At 36.4% G+C, this 19,411-nt stretch overlaps 1 protein-coding gene across 1 annotated transcript; it reads left to right on the plus strand.

Moving 5' to 3' along the window:
• Positions 1–3,338: 3,338 nt before the first annotated feature.
• On the plus strand, positions 3,339–16,475 carry LOC131168255 (mitochondrial import receptor subunit TOM20-like). The gene is made up of 6 exons (XM_058127557.1): positions 3,339–3,675; positions 3,784–3,862; positions 3,975–4,144; positions 4,258–4,305; positions 14,979–15,065; positions 15,779–16,475. Exons 1-6 carry the CDS (start codon positions 3,574–3,576, stop codon positions 15,902–15,904), a joined length of 612 nt encoding a protein of 203 aa, XP_057983540.1. The 5' UTR covers positions 3,339–3,573; the 3' UTR covers positions 15,905–16,475.
• Positions 16,476–19,411: the final 2,936 nt, after the last annotated feature.

Raw genomic sequence — 19,411 nt, forward strand, 5'->3', positions numbered from 1 at the left:
AATGTAGGTCCACGTGTACTAGTGGACGAGAACAGAAGATTCGTCGACGAGTCAAAGAAGGACACTCGTCAAACGAGAACAATAGTTTCGTTGACGAGTTTATTAAATCTGAGATTTCCTGGCTCTCAAGATCTCCTCGTTGACGACAATAGGACACTCGTTGACGAGTCTCTACTGTGTTGCCTTTTCAAATTCTCTTCCTTATTCTTTTCTTTCTTTTTATTTTTTTTCCTTTTCCTTTATCATTTTTATTGTTATTAACTTTTCCGGGTCTCTACACACGTAATTCCTTCTCTCATCACGAGGTTGAAGTGGATCCTTCTTAACATCAAGTGATCGAACCATCATTGGAGATCCCAGATGATGAACTTTGTTCATAAAGAATTGTCTTAATATCTTTTTGGTATATTTAGATTGATGAACAAGAATTCTGCCATTTACATATTCAATATGTAGGCCAAGACAATATTTTGTCTTTCTTAAATCTTTCATTTCAAATTCTGCCATTAAATAATTAATGGCAATTTGACCTTACTTAGGTTCGAAATCTGAATAACTTAACAATAATAAGACAATTTAGAAAACAAAATGTAAAAATTGAAATAAAGCTGAGATAATAATATAATATTATTTCCACCCTTCTGGGATACTTAAATATTTTTCTTCATGAACATTATATTATTTTTCTCAATTTGTACTGTTAGCTTTGGTGTATTCCCAAAAGGGGGATGAATTGGGTATTTAAAATTTTGTCCTACATAAGTTTATTCAAATCAGCAGTATTACACAACCTAGGGTTTGTCTATACAATTATAAACTCAAACAACACATGTACTACATATAATGAATCAAACATACAACATACATGTGCTGAAAATAAAAGTGCGAAAAATAAATTTGCATAAATATAAAGAACACGCACGATATATTATCGGGGTTCGGTCAACTATGCCTACGTCCCCGCCTTGACTCACCAGCACAAAGATTCCATTATAAGCTCACTTCACGGGTGGAGCGGCATCAGTTACAACCAGGTCAATTAGCGGGGTTGACCTCAACCTATACCTTACTAGGATGGTGTACTTAGCTTTCTTAACTGGGTCTAAGCCAATCCGAGACTATTCAATAGGGCTAGTCTCCCTCTTCAGGCCCGTTCCTGAAATACAACAAATTTGTATAAATTTTTGCGTACACGGAAATGCTTCTTACACAAATTGATATGTACCACTAAACTCAGTATAATCAATCAATCAATGCACATCAATAATGTAGGAACTATAAGCTCATTGTAAATAATACTACAACTCTCAAGATAATGTCACTAGGCAATCCAAGTGTGAGAGTGTGTTTGTAATTTATCTTTGAAACAATATATATATATAAATAAACCATAAGTAGGGTTTTAAAGATTGCTAATCAGATATTCAAATTATCTCAAAAGATTTCCTTCAATGAAATGAATACACAAGAGTAGTTTGAAAATATTGTAGTTTGTATAAAAAATATTTTGCACAACAAAATCAAAGCTATAGGAATCTTACAATAACAATGTAAAGATCCTTAAGCATATGAGTTAATCCCAACACAAGATTTACTATATTCAAATATGTGGGATAAACTTTAATAAACTCTCCAAAATAATATCAAACAATCAAGTCAAGTAAATGGGAGTATAAACAATCTATACTAATCAATAACCCAATATAGAACTCTCACAAAGCTAAGATATATCAAGGGAATGAAGATTTGAGAGTGTTTTGAAGTAAAATGGGCAATATGAACTTTTGGAAATAGAGAGGATTTTTGATAATGATTTTTCCTAATCTCTAACTAATTTTCACAAATGAACTCATATTTATAGACCAAGACCAAATTATGACCGTTTAGGACAAATAGGGTATTATTAGGAAAGTTTTAAAACAATTTAGTAAAGTTAACCTCATTTAAAAACTTTTAACCTCGGTAAAAAAATTTCCAACCCGAAAGCACTTGTCGACCGAACTTAAGGTTCGGTTGACCAAGTGACAGAGTTCGATCGACCGTGCAAGAAATGAATTGAAAGTTTGGTCTACTGGACTAAGGGTCTCAAGGGTGATTTTTTCAATTTTGCGCGGTTCGGTCGACCAGGTGATTTTGAACTATGTAGTTTGGTCGACCGGATAGTTGGATTCTCCCACGCGGGGGTTCAGTTGACCAGAGCATTGCCCGTATAAATCTGGTCGGTCAACCAAGGAGTCAAATGTTGACCCGTGTGGGAGTTCAGTTGACCAAGTTGTATGAACTTGGCATCGTACGGTCGACCGACCTATGGTCAAAATGTTGACCTCCGTATGGTTCGGTAGACCAAGCAATTTACACTGTGAAAGTTCGGTCGACTGAAACATTGTTCAATTCATAGTTTTGGTCCTATTCTTTATTAGAAGTCACCTTGTTCATGTAGGTATAAGTTTTAAGTTATGGGGGACTTTACATGTGATGATTAGGGACCTAGGGTCAATCTAAGGTTAATGGCTAAGACTTTTCAACTATGCCCAAAAATTCGGCGTCGGTCAACCAAAGGTCGACCGAAGTCTTGTCTAAGGTCATTTGATTTACAAGTGATGTGTAGGAACCTAGAGTCGTTCTAAAACCTTTGAGCTTTTAATTCCTTCATGCATGATATGCATTATTACTGACATTTTCTTAATTAAAAATTACATACCCAAATAGAAATTACACAAATAAATATCAATTAAGGTATTCATTTTCCTTTGGATCTTTGAATGCCATCATATGATATTACCAAGATAAACCTACACATCAACTCGACAGATATTAAATACCTAAATATTTGTCATAATCAAAATAGGGTATGACCCATAGGATCAATATGTACTTTTCAGGAGTGTGATTACAATTTACAATATTAAATTGAGTAATAATTACCACATCTTCTAGAAAATTATATACTACATAATTTAGGGGATAAACGTTTCACCTCTTAAAGAGGTCGAATTTAATATCTCTTCGGGATGTTAAAAGTATACCTTTTTTAAGAGGTAAATATTTACCATCTCTTATGGTGATTAAATTAAAAATATACCAAAAATAAATTAAATATGTTTTAAAGAAATATTTTAGATAGTTAGAGTCTTATGCTAATAATATGTTATAAAATATGTAAAAAAATAAATATAGATAAGACATAAATTTATGTGATTTGACTATATCTATCCCACAAGCAACGAGATAAAAAACTTTATTATTTTGAGAGAAATTAGAAGATGAAATTGATCTTCTACAAAATATTAGAAGTGACCTTATATAAAATATCTCCCATCTTTGATCTTCCTTCTTTTATAAGATAAGGAGTGAAATATGATGGACTAGAAGATGAAGGGATGGACAAGCATAATTTTCATAACAGAAATTATTAAATTCCACTCGACTGGACATATCGTGTCACCGCCGAGCCGCCTTCCTTCCTCTAAAGCAGTTTCCTTACTTCGACCTGACTCAACGCTCCTTCATTCCTCACAGAGCAAACCCTAGATTTAGCGCGCCGGTAGTTCGTACAAGGCGCGATCAATCGCCATGGACATGGGTATGCAGAACGATTTGGACCGTCTGCTCTTCTTCGAGCACGCTCGCAAGACGTCCGAGTCGGTCTACGCCAAAAACCCTGGAGATGCGGACGTCTGTATCATCTCTTTCTTCTTATTATTCTTCTTCTTCAATCGATTTTCGTTGATCTCCTTCCACGAATTATATTTTTATATTATTTATTGTTTTTTGTTTTTGCAGAACCTGACGAGGTGGGGCGGGGCGTTGATGGAGTTATCGCAGTTCCAGAATGTTTCAGAATCGAAGAAGATGATTAAGGGTACTGTTTTTAATTTTGTTCGATTTTGAGGGAAAATGAGTGAATTTTTTTTGTGGTGACGAGCGAGCTTTAAAGGCCTTGGTTTTGATGGGTTGTTGACTTTGTTTTACAGATGCAATATCAAAGCTGGAGGAGGCACTGACGATTAATCCCAAAAAACATGATGCTTTGTGGTGCCTGGGAAATGCTCACACGTCCCACGCGTTTCTTACTCCTGATCAGGATGAGGCTAGGGAGTATTTTGACAAGGCCAATCGGTACTTTCAGCAAGCTGTCGAAGAGGTATTTTTACCGTACAGAATATAAATGCCCATGCACATGCATTGCTTACGGTTATTGTATGACTGTGAAGGCATGATAAGTTTTTCTTTTTTCTTTCCCCCTCTCTTGTGTAGGATCCTGGGAATGAGATATACCAAAAATCTTTGGATGTGGCCGCTAAGGTACAGTTGTTTATGCAATTCAGGTCATTTTTTGCTAAATATGATTTTCAATATTTCAATTACAAGTGGTATAATGCAAAAAGATAAATTAAGGAATGAACATGTTCGTGGAAAGTTAGGCGTAACTCATATAAAAGGTAAAATAAGGGAAGGACAAGTCAGATGGTTTGGGCATGTGCAATATAGGTCAAAGAGTGCACCATGAAGAGTGAGCTAGTTATAGCGATGTGAAATAGAAGGGGTAGGGTAATACCTAAAATAAATTTGAATGAGATAGTGAGTAAAAATTTAGTAGCCTTGAAATTGTTGGAGGAAATTGCTTATGATTGTGTAAATTGATGAAAAAAAATTCATGTAGCCGGCCCCACTTAGTGGAACTTAAGGCTTAGTTTATTCTTCTAGTTGTTTGTTAAAGGTATATTTTATTTGAAATTTTCTTGCAAACTTTGGTATCATGTCTGCAATTGTTTTCTTAAATGAGAGGATGAAGAAGACTTGAAGTTGTAGTTATGACTAGACAATCACACAATTCATTGTTTATTAGTTTATTTATTTATTTATTTTTTTGGATGTAAGGTATCTTTGTTTATGTGATCTGGTTTTTATTAAGATCAGGACAGATTAGTAAGATTTCATAAGTTATTAGCTATAGTATCAGCCTGGCTTGCAACCAAAGCTCGAAGAGAGGAATGAAAAAAAGAGAGAGAAAGAGAAGTAGAGTAGAATGTGCAGGGGAAGAAAACAAATGCATGAGCTGCCTATGCGCATATGGAGGAGGAGGAGGAGATTGAAATTACATGAAAGTACAAAAACAGTGTCCACCATTGCCCACTCAATAGAGATTTTGTGTGGGTTTTGAGAGATAGAGAGATATATATAGAGAGAAAGAGAGAGAAGTAGGGAAAGAAGAAGAGTTGGTTTATAGTGCCCATTTTTGTTTTGTTAATAGTATAATTCTATTGGGATTTCCTCAAATAAAAAAAAAAAAGAACCTTTTGTTCTCTATTTTCAAATCATTAGTTTAGTAAATATTTTGGATATGTAAACGGGCTGTGGGAGCAGGCGTTGGGTGAGGTTGAGATTGTAGCCACGTTTGGGGAAAAAATAGTGTTGACTTGTTTAGAGAGAAAGCTCTAGGCCCCAGAATTTCACCATTGCCTTCTTTCTAGGAAAATTGGAGACATTGCAATAGGATATTATGGGATTTTTGAGGAATTCCGTAGAAATATGCAGTGGGCAATAGAGTGAATTCTATTTTCTTACGTCCTCAACCCAAAGAAGGTGAGATCTTTGAGGGTGAGGTATTTTTGGTATGTATATGTGCTCTAATCTCTTATCGAAGAACCTTGAGAGAGTTTTTGAGAGAGATGGTGTCCACGACTTGATTTGCCTTCAAGATAGATCTTCGATGCAGTTTTGGTGGCTAATGAGGTGGTTGAGGTGAGTAGTACAGGCAAGAAGGGGCTTTTCTTTGCTAGACTTTGAGAAGGCATATGATTGGATGAAGTCTACTTATGAGTAGGAAAGGATTTGGGAATGGGGATGTGTGGAGATGGATGAGAGGTGCTTGAGCCTAGCCATTGTTTCTGCTGTTGTTAATGGGTAATCCTAGGAGTGGTTTAGAGCTTCTTGAGGGCTTAAGCAAAAGGGACCCACTGTATTTGTTTTTGTTTACCCTTAGCCCCAAAGTTCATTTTATTGGAAAAAAAATAAAACCCTCCCTCAAGTAGGATACTAGGATTCTCTCACATGCACAGGACTTGGGATTGATTAGGGGACTATTTGTAGGCGATGAGGAGGTGGAGGTGTCTCATGTCCAATTTTTTGATGATACCATGATGTTTCTAGAGGACAATGTTCAGAACTTTCAAAAGGCTCAAATTTTATTAAAAATTTTTGAAAGAATTTCTAGATTGAAGGTCAACTTGTCAAAGAGTGGGGAAGCGGTAATCATCAATGTGAGAAGCAAGGTTTTGGAGGGGGGTTAATGTCATGGTGTGTTGCGGTATTGCGGGGTCCTTGCTATCCTATCTAGGCCTCCCTCTTGGAGGAAATCCTAACTCTATGGGATTTTGGGATCCTGTAATTGGGGTTAAGAGAAGGTTGGAGGGTTTGAAAAAGGGGTACTTTTCCTCAAGGGGTTGTACCACCCTCACTAGTGCTGCCCTTTCTAGCGTCATTGTTTATTTTCCATCTCTTTTCAAGGTGCCCAAGAGTGTCTGGGATTAGGATGATGCATGAATTTCTTTCATAGAATTCAGGGAGAATAGTAGAGACCCCCTTGTTTGTTGGGAGGTTGTCAATAGACCCAAATTGGAAGTGGCTTGGTACTTGGGAATGTGGTTTCCAAAAACATTTCTTTAATTGAGAAATAAGTGTGGAGCGCATCAAAATGGTTGGGACTCTAAAGGAAGTGGTTTTGTTTGTCAATGGTTGGTTTGCTTCTTGGAGGATCATTAGTTTGGGAGATGCTCCATTGGAGTTGGTGCGTTTCTTGTTTAAACTTTCTTCCCTCTACAATGCACTTATTAGTGTCTTTTTTTGTTGTGAGGGAGGGGTCTTCCTTCTTGGTATTTCCACCTTTTTAGGAATCTAAATGAAAGAGGTTATTGAATTTACCACGTAATACCTTGATTCACTTTGTTCTGTCCAAAAGGGGAGATGAAAAGAGTGTGGTAGGGTGATTCATTAGGACTTCTTTCCACCAAATTCTTTTTTCTACATCTTCTAAAATATCCCTCACCCAAATTTTTTCCCATGGGGCCACATAATTTTGAAGGCTAAAGTTCCATCTAAGATTCAAAGTTTCAAACCTGTACTTGTTCAATGATTTTAAATAGGGTTAACACACTTGATTTGTTTCAGAATTAGAAGGCCTTAAAAGTCACATGATATGCACGTGATGTGATACAAGTTCAATGAAATGAGTGTGCATCATTTTCCTACATTTTGGTGTTGTAGTTCATCTCTGGAGTTCCCTCGTTTCCTATTTTGGTGAAGCTTGGATGCCACCTTAGACCGTGGGTGAGTTTTTTCTTGTGAGATTTTGGTGTTTTGGAAAAAGCAGAAAAGGAGAAGTGCTGTGGCATGGTGAAGTGTTTGCCATTTTGTGGACCTTTTGTGTTGAAAGGAATGAGAGAACATTCAATGTTCACATTACTTCCCCAACTTTGTAGAGGTATAGAGTAGTTTTGGCCTTGCTTTGGGCTGTTTATTTCTGGTTCTTCAGGGGTTTGTTACCGCCTGATCGTGTTAGAGATTGGCAAATAGCGCTTATGTAATTATTTTTGGTTGTATTTCTTTTTCTTCCTGTGAGGACTTCTTGTTCTTCCGCCATTGTACTTTTTGGTTTTTAACATAAATCTAACTTGGAGACAAATTGTCTCACCGCCAAAGTAAATTTGGGCACAAGCCTTGATTTTTCTTTCTAGAATTGGATTCTTTTTTGCATCTATTGGACTTATCATATTTGCTCCAATTTGCAATGAAAGGCTTGAATTAAAATACTAAGGTTCTGTTTGGTATCATTGTTGTTTTCTATTTTTTATTTTCTGTTTCAGCACAATGAAGAAACAAATTATAAAAATGAGTTTGTTTAAGTGCCTGTTTTCTGTTTCTGTTGTTGATTTTCTGCTGTTTGGGGAAAAATTGAAAACCAGATTTAATGGTTTTCAGTTGTTCTTATGCGTTGAAAGGAATGGGAGAACATTCAATGATCACATTACCTCCTCGGTTTTGTAGTGGTATAGATTAGTATTTTTGGACTTGCTTTGGGCTGGTTATTTTTGGTTCTTTAGAGGTTTGCTGCTGCCTGATCTTGTTAGAGATTGGCAAGTAGCGCTTATGTAATTGTTTTTGGTTGTATTTCATTTTTTCCTTGGGAGGGCTTCTTGTTCTCCCCTCATTGTACTTTTGGGTTCATTTTTAACATAATTCTTTTCTCTTATTAAAAAAAACTTGGAGACAAATTGTCTCACTGCCAAAGTAAATTTGGGCCCAAGCCTTAATTTTTCTCTCTAGAATTGGATTCTTTTTTGCATCTATTGAACTTATCATATTTGCTCCAAATTGCAATGAAAGGCTTGAATTAAAAGACTAAGGGTCTGTTTAGTATCATTGTTGTTTTATGTTTTTTATTTATGTGTCTGCATAATGAAGAAACACATTATAAAAATGCTTTGTTTATGTGCTTGATTTCTGTTTCTGTTATTGGTTTTCTGCTATTTGTGAAAAAATTGAAAACTAGATTTTATGGTTTTCAGTTGTTTTGGCAATTTGTTGCCAGATTTTTAATATCCAGAAATAGTTCTTTTGGATTAAATCATTCATTTTATACATTTTAAAATTAAAATTAACGTAAAATGATCGTATGAATTAAATATAATTGAAATAAAAATATTCATAAATTTCAAAAAAATAATAAAGCCAACTGAAAAATATTTTAAAGCCAATTACAAAATATTTTTACTATTTTTCAATTGTCATGCCCAATAAAATTTTTATTGTAAAATAAATTTTGATTGTATAACAATTAAGTAAAGTAATTATAATATATTTATTTTTTTAATAATATTTTTTTATAATATGCATTGTTTTGCAATTTTATTATTTCAATCATATTTTTATAATATTATTTGATTTAAAGACAAAAATGAATATTTTTAATTATTTTTTAATTTATTTTAGTTTTGTAAATATTAACCAAACATGCTACTAGTTTTTGGTTTTTAGTTTTTGTTTCTAACTTTTGATTTTCATTTCTCTAATTTTTCATAGTGATACGAAACAACTCCTAAGCTGATGGCCCATTACTACAGCTAAGGGCAAATCACCAGCATGCCCCTACTATAAAAAACAAAAAAAATAACATACTAAAATAAGATAGCCTAAGAAAAATGATGTTATAAGTTTTATAATGTACAAGAAAATCTCCCAGGGTTGTCTTAATTCATCGTGGCAATGTCAAATGAGAATTTTAGATTTTGAGTCAAGGCCTAAGCTTCTGTGGTCTCTGCCTGGCTGCAGTGGCGGATCTCAGGTGGGGCTGGAGGGGGCAGGCTTTTCTTTTCTTTTTTCCACTTTGGGCTTTGAGCCTTTGAGTCACTCAGTCACCTGCCATTTCAATTCCCCCTGCCCCTAGGCCCTCGACGAATTTCAGGAGATCCACTCCCATTGCAAAAAGCTCCTTCATTTAATAAGTCCACCACCTATTATAATATATATAGCTTCCATCATATGTTTTCCAAAAGAAAAAAGAAGAGAGAAGCTTACATAAATTATATAAAAAATTAAATTAATTAATGATAATGAAGATATGACTACAATTTTCTTTTATACCAATTATATGAATATTTTTATTTTAAAGGTAAACATGCTGCCCCTAAGTTTCTTATCTTATAATTTAAAAATTAATTACTACATTTATTCTTATTTTTGTATTTAAAAAAACTGTATAGATAAGAGGATAGGTTATATCAGGAATGCCATGAACATATTAAAAGTATTAAAAATCATGTTGAAAATAAATATATAGTGAAAATTTTGTTGTCAAATGGTGTAAAAATCTAAATCAAGAGTTAAAAATTAAGAATTCCTAATCCCAATATATAGAATAGGTTCATATGTGCATATAACAATCGGTTGATTCTTAAAAGAAAAATCTTAAAGAATTAGAAAATATTCAGCATAAAAATTATTAATTTTATCCCAAAGAACCTTTTTGAAAAGGGAAATTTTGAGACATTAGTTGCACAACATTATAAGCTTGATATTTATCAGTGCTTAGAGTTCTAAAAAAGTTTAAATCATTTTAAAATTATGTCAATAGTTGGTGAAAATAAGAAAATCAGTAATCCATCTTCTTGTTGATAGATTGATTCAACTTATTTTAACAATCCTTATTTCTAAAATTTGTGCTTTTCTTTTCAGCTATAAATCTTATTAAAAATTAAGCTTGCAAGAAGAGAGAAGATGAGTATCTTATGAATTACTTTATTATATACATTGAGAAATAAATTACTCGCAAGTTTGATAATAATTTGATAATTGATAATTTTTATTTTATGAAAGAAGCGACGAACACAATTATAGGGTCATTACTCAAGTATTTGAACTTTTAGAATAATTTTTTGTGTCTGTCATGCTCAAAATGGCATATATTTTTTACTATTACTATTGTTGAGATGTCTTTATGTGTGATTCTAATAAATAATTTTTTTTAAATTTATTTTTTCTTAGTAAAGTGTATAACTTAGTTAAAAATTAACAATTGTCATAACAATTACAAACATGTTTAAGCAATGTCAATAAACTTTTTATACATATATGATTTGGCCCCCCTGGCCATGATATCTGGATCTGCCGCTGCTTGGCTGCCATTGTAATTGATCACTGTAGCAATAAGTGGCTTTTAAAAGTTTAGTTTTCTGACAATGTTGATTGGGAAATTCAGTTTGTTTTAAAAATTTTGCAATTTATTTAAAAAATATTGTTTATCTACCTCGTATTGTTGAGGTGGGGTGAATTGACTGTTGTTAGTGGCTGTATGAGGGGAGGGATGCCTAAAACAACTTGGATCGAGATAGTAAGGATTTGACAGCCCTTCATCCTTATGAGGATATTGCCCTATATTGTGTGGAATAGTTGGAGATGACTTGTGTAGCTGATCCCATCTAATGGGAGTCTAAGCTTAGTTTTTGGTGGTCGCAGACTGTTTCCCATTTATTTTTGCATTGTTTAGTTGCTTGGGACAGGTGGAGTTGAGTTTTTTTTTTGTTTCTTTGGGAGGCGGATTGGGTGCGTTGGTGGAGGAGCTTTGAGTATTTCTTGTATAGGATAGTTGAGAGGGGTTGAAAGACAATGTCATTAGGTTTTTTGGGGGATTCATAGCAATGGAATTGTGTATGAGAGCTTCTACTTTGATTGGAAGCAAGAGAATGTTGTTGCCATTAATTTGGGATAGATCGCGATATTTGCCTTTGGGCTTTTAGTGTGAGTTATTTTAATGGTTTTCGTCTCGAGAATATTCAGTGTGATTTGAAGGCCTTTTAATTCTAATGAAAAAATTAAGCCTTTTGTTTTGAGAGTGTTAAGAGTGAGTGGAAGGCTTTATCGGACTGGTTGTATATCTTTTTTGTTGTTTTCTATTTGAGGAGGAGTAAGAGTGACTGAAGAATTGGAGTTAGATTTAGAAAGCTCGTATGAGTATCATACACAGATTGGGGAGGGGATTACTAATTTATATGAATTGCTTTACATTGAGGAATGCAGGAATGTAGTGATGGTGACGGGCTTAACTAGAAACCCATTGTCAAGGAGATTGCAAATTGGTTAGAAAGGCCTTTTGATATGGAGGAGGTTAGAAGGGTTGTGTTTGATATGGATCGGAATAAAGCCTTGGGACTGAATGGTTTTGCAATGGCTTTTTTCTAGGATAGCTGAGAAGGGCTGAAAGATGATGTGATGAGGTTTTGTGGGTGATTCCATAGGAATGGAGTTGTGTGTAAGAGCGCACTAATTCTACTTCTTTTATCACTCTCATTCCTAAAAAGGAGATGTCTAGGAGGGTGAAGGGATGACTTAGCATCTATGGCATCCTTACTAAGGCTTTTTTGAGGAGACTCAAGGAGGTGTGAGGGGAAACGGTATGTATGGCATTGTTTGCTTTGGTCAAAGAGAAACAAATCTTAGATGTTGTCTTGGTAGCAAATGAGGTAGTTGAGGACGTGAAAAAAGGGGTAAAAAGGGAATTGTTTTTAAATTAGATTTTGAGAAAGCTTATGACATGCTTAATTGGGGTGTCCTTGATACTATTGGTTGGAAAGGGTTTGGGTCATTGTGACTTGTGAGACAAATGGATTAGAGGATGCCTTAGTTAAGCAAATATGTCAGTGATTGTTGAATTGTTTAGGGTTCCTAGAGCCATTGATGCTATTTGCAATGGCTGTAACGGTCCATTATGCATTTCTAAAAGTATGTTTCCAAGGGTTTAAGAGAAGGGTACCCAAATTCTCCTTGTTCAAGCTGGTGGTAGAAAATTCCCACAAAAGTGGCTGGCAATTAGAGATTTGATTAGGGAACACTAATAGAGATCCTAACGAAGGACAACAGATTCTAACATATTTCTTGCGGTCCAGTTATGGGCAAGACAAGAGGGATCACCATGTTAGATGGGGGGTGGTCATGAGACCTAAATCAGAGAGGGGGGGGGGGGGATTGGGGCTTGGTGATGTGGTTTCTTAGAACATCTCCTTAATAGGTAAATGTTTATGGAGGTTACCCTTAGAATCTAACTCTATAGCACAAGGTAATTAGGAACAAGTATGGTATTCATTGGAATGGGTGGAAGACTAGGCGGAGTAGCATTGTCACTTATGTGAGTCTTTGTTTTCTAGGTATCTTGCTATTTTTATCCCCTCATATGTTTTACTGTGGGCACTGGTGATTGAGTTCATTTTTGGGAGGATATTTGGGTGGGTGAGACTTCGTTAGGATTTTTGGTACTGCATTTGCATAAATTGTCTTCAGTGCTGCATGTGCATAAATTGTCTTCCATCCATAATGCACCTATTTTTGAATTTTATTCTTTGAGGGTGGGTTTTGTTCCATGGGACTTCCACTTCTTTAGGAGTCTGAAAGAGAGAGAGTTTGATGAGCTCACTTGCCTCTTGAGTGTTTTGAATTTTTTTAATCCAAATGTGAGGGGAATGCTAAGCTTTGGATTGAGGACTCTTTGGCACCCTTTTCTTCAAAGGGTTTCCTTGGACCCTGCATATGCGGGAGCTTTGTGTACCAGGCTGCCCTTTTATGAAGGGGAGCTTAGGTGCAACGGTAAGGTTGTCGTCGTGTGACCTGGAGGTCACGGGTTTGAGGCGTGGAAACAGCCTCTTACAAAAATGTAAGATAAGGTTGCGTATTATGGACCCATTGTGGTCCGCCCCTTCCCCGGACCCCGCATATGCGAGAGCTTTGTACAGGCTGCCCTTTTTTTTATTATTTTTATTATTTTTTTATTTTTTTCTTATTCGTCTTACGAAGTCTTTAAATCTTAGGCCATTCTATCTAGACAAACTTGTGTTGAAGGCTAAAGTCCATTTTGAGATTTGGGCTTTCATTTGGACTTTGGTTCTCAACTGGATTAATACGAATGACTTGCTTCATACAAGTGGGCCTCGTGAGGTTTCAAGCTAGATGTATGCTTCATACTAGTATGCGTGATGTGTCGTGAGGAAAACAAGACTAAATATCGTTTACTTTCTGCATTGAAGGGTTGCGAGATTTTTGTGGAACAACTTATTCTCTTGATTTGGTGAGGTTTGGGTGACTCCAAAGGCTGTTCACAATTTTATAGCATGAACTTCTTTGGGGGTTTTGGAAAGGGAAGAAGGAGAACTTTTTGAATTGTGTAGTTTTTGCTACATTTTGGGCACTTTGGCTTGAAAGGAATGCTAGAATTTTTAGAGACTAGAAGACTAAAGTTTATTTAGGAGAAAGAAGCTAATACATTCTAGAAACTTTGGCTTGAAAGGAATGCTAGAATTTTTTAAGACCAGAAGACCACTCCAAACTTGCTTTGGGAGAAAGTCACTTTCTTTGCTTCTTATTTGGGCTCATTCTTTTGGGGTTTTGATGGCATTTCGCTGTCCAATATTATATGGACTGGAAAGCAGTGTTGATGGTATTTATTTATTTATTTATTTTTTTTTTTGGAGGATGCCTTATCTTCCTACTCCGAAATTTTCTCTGATCTTGCTTCAATGGAATTTTTTGTATTTCTATTGTTAAGTAACAACCACCATCACCATGACCACCAAGCCTCAAGTGCATAAAGGTTTTACAGGATTTGGTGAATTTGGGCTTAATTAGTTGATGCATTTTGATACGTTACCTCAGTAAATTATTGAAGAATGTTGATTCACAATTTTTTTTTTCTTATTTTCCCTACAATTTGTTAATTTTGACATATTTGTTTCTTAGTATTTGTTCTGCCCTCTTTTCTTCTATCCTAGTTTTTAATAAACTGTTAAGGCAGTGTCCCCACAATTGGTTGGGCTTTTGTAATTTTGTGAATGCAAATGTAAGTACTTACCTGTCACTTAGGCCTTAACCTACTTGCAGCACTTGGTCAATAATAACTTTAAGCAAACACCTGAAACACACAAGGGAGATCACGCATATTTGTTTCTTATTATTGTTCTGCCCTCTTTTCTTCTATCCTAGTTTTTAATAAACTGTTAAGGCAGTGTCCCCGCAATTGCTCGCAAGTACTTGCCTGTCGCTTAGGCCTTAACCTACTTGCAGTACTTGGTCAAAAATAACTTTAAGCAAACACTTGGAACACACTAGGGAGATTGCTTACCTTCAATAATTGCCTGAGCAAGCATCTTGTTATTGCCTGGGGAGGATTCAAATTCATTAATGGTGTTCATCTCTCTAGTTTCAATTAAATACTGCCCATGTCCTAGATAATTATGGAAGAATTGGCAATAACTATTGCTGGTTGTATTTATTAGTTGCTTTTGCCAGTTCATCTTATTCTGCTAATGGATGTGGAGCTTCTAATGATTATCAGCTTCAAAAGTTCTTACTGTATCACTTCATTTTCGCGGACTATACTCTGTATTTTGATCTCTCTTTGGAGCCTTTCCTGAAATTTTTATTTATGATGCCCATAGGCCCCTGAATTCCACATGGAGATCCATAAGCATGGTTTGACTCAACAAGCAATGGGATCAGGACCCTCTACATCTTCAGGTGCAAAGGTAAAGTTATTACATTTTCTTTCCTTTCTCTTGCATCTGTTTTGGTATGGGAGTTTTGCTGTAATAAATGTTTGTTTCAAATTGTTACTTGCTCTATCAATCATCAACTCTCCTGCTTGATTTGCCTGTGTTAAATGATGTTTTTTTGCCAACTTTCTTTGAGAGGTTGAGCACAAATGGGTAAAGCTGTACTTTGGCTCAGTTGATCTACTGAGTGTTGACCTATGTGTAAGTTTACATGGGTTATAGATGAAAATAGTTTGAATCACATAGCCGTGCTTTTGTGCTTACAATGGGATTAGTGCAAATGCTGTTTTACTTAGGCTCTGAAAGTGTACTGGTTCGGCTGTTCTCTGGGGTGGGGGGATATGCAGCTGAATACATTTGTTATTGCTTTGTCGATCATGTTTTTTTTTTTAATTTCCTTTGTTCCTGCAATGAAATGCTTTTTCTTACCAACGATGGGCCATCTGTGAATTGTCCTGCTTTATCATTGGGTTTTGGATTTAGAAATTTGTTGGATCTTGATTTAAATAGCGGTTTTAAGCACTGGATATGTTTGTTTCTGACTTCAATATTTTAGCATGCTGCTATGATACGCTTTCTTTATATTGTATAGCGTGCAATCCTTTCTTTACTGTGTTATTTTTTAGTTATCTTAGTCTCATCAATTGAATAACCCTTTGAACTGGAATCACTTCTCCCTCTTTCAGACTGCGAAAAAGAAGAAGTGCAGTGATTTTAAGTACGACGTATTCGGGTGGGTCATCCTTGCCGTTGGTATTGTTGCATGGGTGGGTTTTGCAAAATCTCATGTGCCTCCACCAGCTCCAAGATAAGCCAAGTGTTTGGTTTATGTTTTGGGTGCCTCAGGACATGAGAAACACTTCAGAGGTTTCTGCTGAAACGTGTAGAGAATTGAAGAAAGAATACAAGTGGTAGCAACCATCAGTTATTTTTTTGACATTAGGAATATTTCCCCATGTAAACTGAGATAATTAGTAAGGCTACCTTTTAGATAAATTATCGATTTTCCTGTATTGAATTTTGCTTAGAACACTGTTTAGATGCAATCATTGCTGTGTTGCGGCCCTGATTCTTTCTCTTCGAGTTCCATCCTGTTTTTAGTTGTGCATGCTGAAGGGTGGGAGTCATGCGTTGCGGAACACAGTTGTGAATTGGCGGCTGGTGGCCTGTCACACTTTGTACAAGTTTGGTTTTTTTTTTTTTACACCCTCGCAGCTGGTGGGGTTTGCAAAGTTATATCTGGAAGGGGGGAGAGTTGGTGGTTGCTTACAGTGATGAGTTTATGATTGAGAACTGGGTTCTGGTCAGTCAGCTTAATTTGGATTGTGTGATAACGCTATGAATTTTTAATATTTTTGGAAGCATACAGTGCTGGATTCTTGATTTTGATTGCGTGGTATTTGAAAAAAAATTGGCTGTGTTTTGCCCAAATTTATTAAATTTTAAAATCTAAAGGTCCAACACTGTACTCCCAAGTAGAAATAATTTTGCAGTTGCAATGTGCTTACCCAATGTTTTGGGTACTGAATGGCTGAAGCAGGTTAGAGATGAGCTGCATGAGGTTATATTATATTATATATATATATACATTGTTGATGTTCTCATGGTTCAGTTTGTATTTACAGGGAAGATAGGACTTCTGGTAGGAAGAATGGAATTAATTTTCACTCGGAAGAGTGAAGCTCTAAGGTAGATGTAAGAGTTCATATATGATGTATGGTATGTGGAGAGGAGAAAAGAGTGTGCGAGAGCATCATATTGGTGTGTCCTCAAAATAATGGTGAAAAGATATTGAACTCTCTAAGAAGGCCAACGCTTCTTTTGGAACTCTATGGATAAAAAAGTGCAAATGTTGGAATTGTGATAGGAGACTGTAGGATGGGGATGGAAATTGGGCGAGTTGCAATTTGGCTGCCTTGGGGTATTATTGAAAGCTGTGCAAAACAAGGAAGAGACTGAAAAATAAATCTGAGGGATGTGCTTTCTCTCTCTCTTTTTTTTCTTAAAAACAATTTAAAAAAAAAACAAATGTACTAGTTCTAGATGATCTTGGTTCTGTGGGAGATGCCATCATCATATTGGTGAGATCAGTAATTTCTTGATCTGAGGAGGAGGACGATGTTTCAGTTTCAATGGAAACATCACTGTTGTCTTCAATGGGTATTTTAGGAACAGGGTCAGCAAGGAAGGACGGAGATTGATCAGGTGGTACAAACGGGTTTTTGAGCTTTTGATCAACAGGTTCAGGGGGTAAAGGTTTTGCTGGAATTGGAGATCTGCGAGTAATGGGAGCTGATGGAATAAGAGAATGTCTCTTAAGGATTTTAGCAGTGGATTTGAAATGATTGGAATAGTCTGGCTGTTGGTAGGATGGAGCCGGTGGTGACTGTGGAATGAAAGAGTATGATGGAGCATAGGGAAAGACTTTAGGTATGTAGGTTGATGAGGGATTTGGACGATATTCTCGTTCAATTTGAGATACTTCATCTTTGAGCCTTCAGATGTGTATAGCCTTCTCTAATCCATTGGTTGATCAGATCTTGATCAAGATCAAGATCAACATACTGTTTTTTTTCATTGAACATTGATCCAAAATATCCCATAAAAATGAACTGTCTGAGTTCAGTATCAAGGTAGTCAATTCTTCTTTTGAGATCAACGTATAAGACTTCAATTCTGGAATCAAGGCTGTCAAAACGTTGGTTCATCTGAGCGCCATGATGGATGAGTGTGTCAACTTTGTGATCAATGGCAGTCAACGTTGTATTTTGGGTTCTAGCATTCTGGGTTTGCCGGTTCAGAACTTGTTCAGCTTGTGATGGAAGCTTTCTGGAATCATCTGGTTGAATTTCATAGGGTTGGATGAAAGGTCTGGTATGAAGGTTAGATTCTGTGTATGATCTGGGTTCCAAGGGTGGAAATTGTTTATCATAAGGAGAAGTCATGAAACAAGGAATTGGTTGTGATTGGGGTAGGTTGGAAACTAGAGTTTGGTAGGGTTCAATTTGATATGGTTCTGGTTCAGGTTCTTCTGGAGGAAGGAGTCCTTTTTCACGAAGAATTTCAAGGGCTCTATCATAGATCCACAAAGGCTTTGGTTTTGGATCTGGACGTCGGATGCCTATCCATGGGCTGCTTGGGTTATCAGGCTTTCTATGAGGAAAGAAAGGTTTACATGATGGTTTGGTTTTTCTCTGCCTTACAAAGGGAAGGCAGTCCCTTTTTATAGAGGTTTGAGACCCCGAGACTTACATGATAAGCAAACAGTGAGAATGACATAAAACAAACTCGAAAGAGACATAAAGACGGAGGTCGATATAAAGCAAAGTCGGTGAAGATTTTTGTGGTGTCGACTGGCACTTGATAAAGACGACTCAACTATTGATAACAGACATAAATAAAGGTGACAGCACATGGGCGGCTACATTTGTGCGGGAGTGACCCACCACCTTTAATTATGCAAGACTTTATGACTTTTAAGCCAACAAACTTGGACTTACACGCAAACTTACAATACACACAAACATAGGATGGCCCACCATTGTGGACTTTAATAGCAATAATACATAAAGTAGACGTGGCCTGCCATTATGGGCTTCTATGAGATGGCGAGAGGTTGAGGTCGACGTAGTCTTCATCCATGATCTGTCCATGAATCGGATGGTAGTACGTCATCTGCTTGTATGGTTTTCATCATTTGTATCCATGGGCTCTGGATCAGGAGGGTCTTTGTCAGGTGGCTTGGGAGCAGGAATATCATTTGGAATGGCTGTGATGAGCTCTGAACAAAACTTTAGGTCATTCATTTCACAAAGGTGGTTCAGCAGTGAGGGCTTGTATCTTGGCCATGTAGAAAGGTTGTGCAGTGTATCCCATTCGTAGGCTCGATTCTAGGACCACAAGAGCTTCCTGGTCGGATTGTAGAAATACGGTCGATGGAGGATAAAGATACTGTGTACAGCAGTTGCTTCAGTCAAGTCCATCTTCCATAGGTTGTGGTTACCCATGAGGGTGGTCAGCTTCCTTCTCCATGTGAAGAGAGGGTCAAAGAGCTGAAGGAAGGTCTAGAATAGGGATTTCTGGTTGGCTGGATCATCAAGGTGAGCGTATGCTTCTTGGAGCGGGAGGAATACAACATGTACTTGCAAAACAGAAAGATACCAAAGATACCATAATACATGAGTATTAAAGGATGACGGCTTGATGACGTAAGGATTGAGGAATGGATATGCTGGAAAGGTATGGTGATGGCCAATAGCCTTAGCATAGTGATAGCAGAAGGGCTGTGCACAGAATTTGATTTTGGAGACATCAGTGGT

Source organism: Malania oleifera, chromosome 11 (assembly GCF_029873635.1).
Source record: "Malania oleifera isolate guangnan ecotype guangnan chromosome 11, ASM2987363v1, whole genome shotgun sequence".
In the NCBI taxonomy this organism is placed as follows: Eukaryota; Viridiplantae; Streptophyta; class Magnoliopsida; order Santalales; family Ximeniaceae; genus Malania; species Malania oleifera.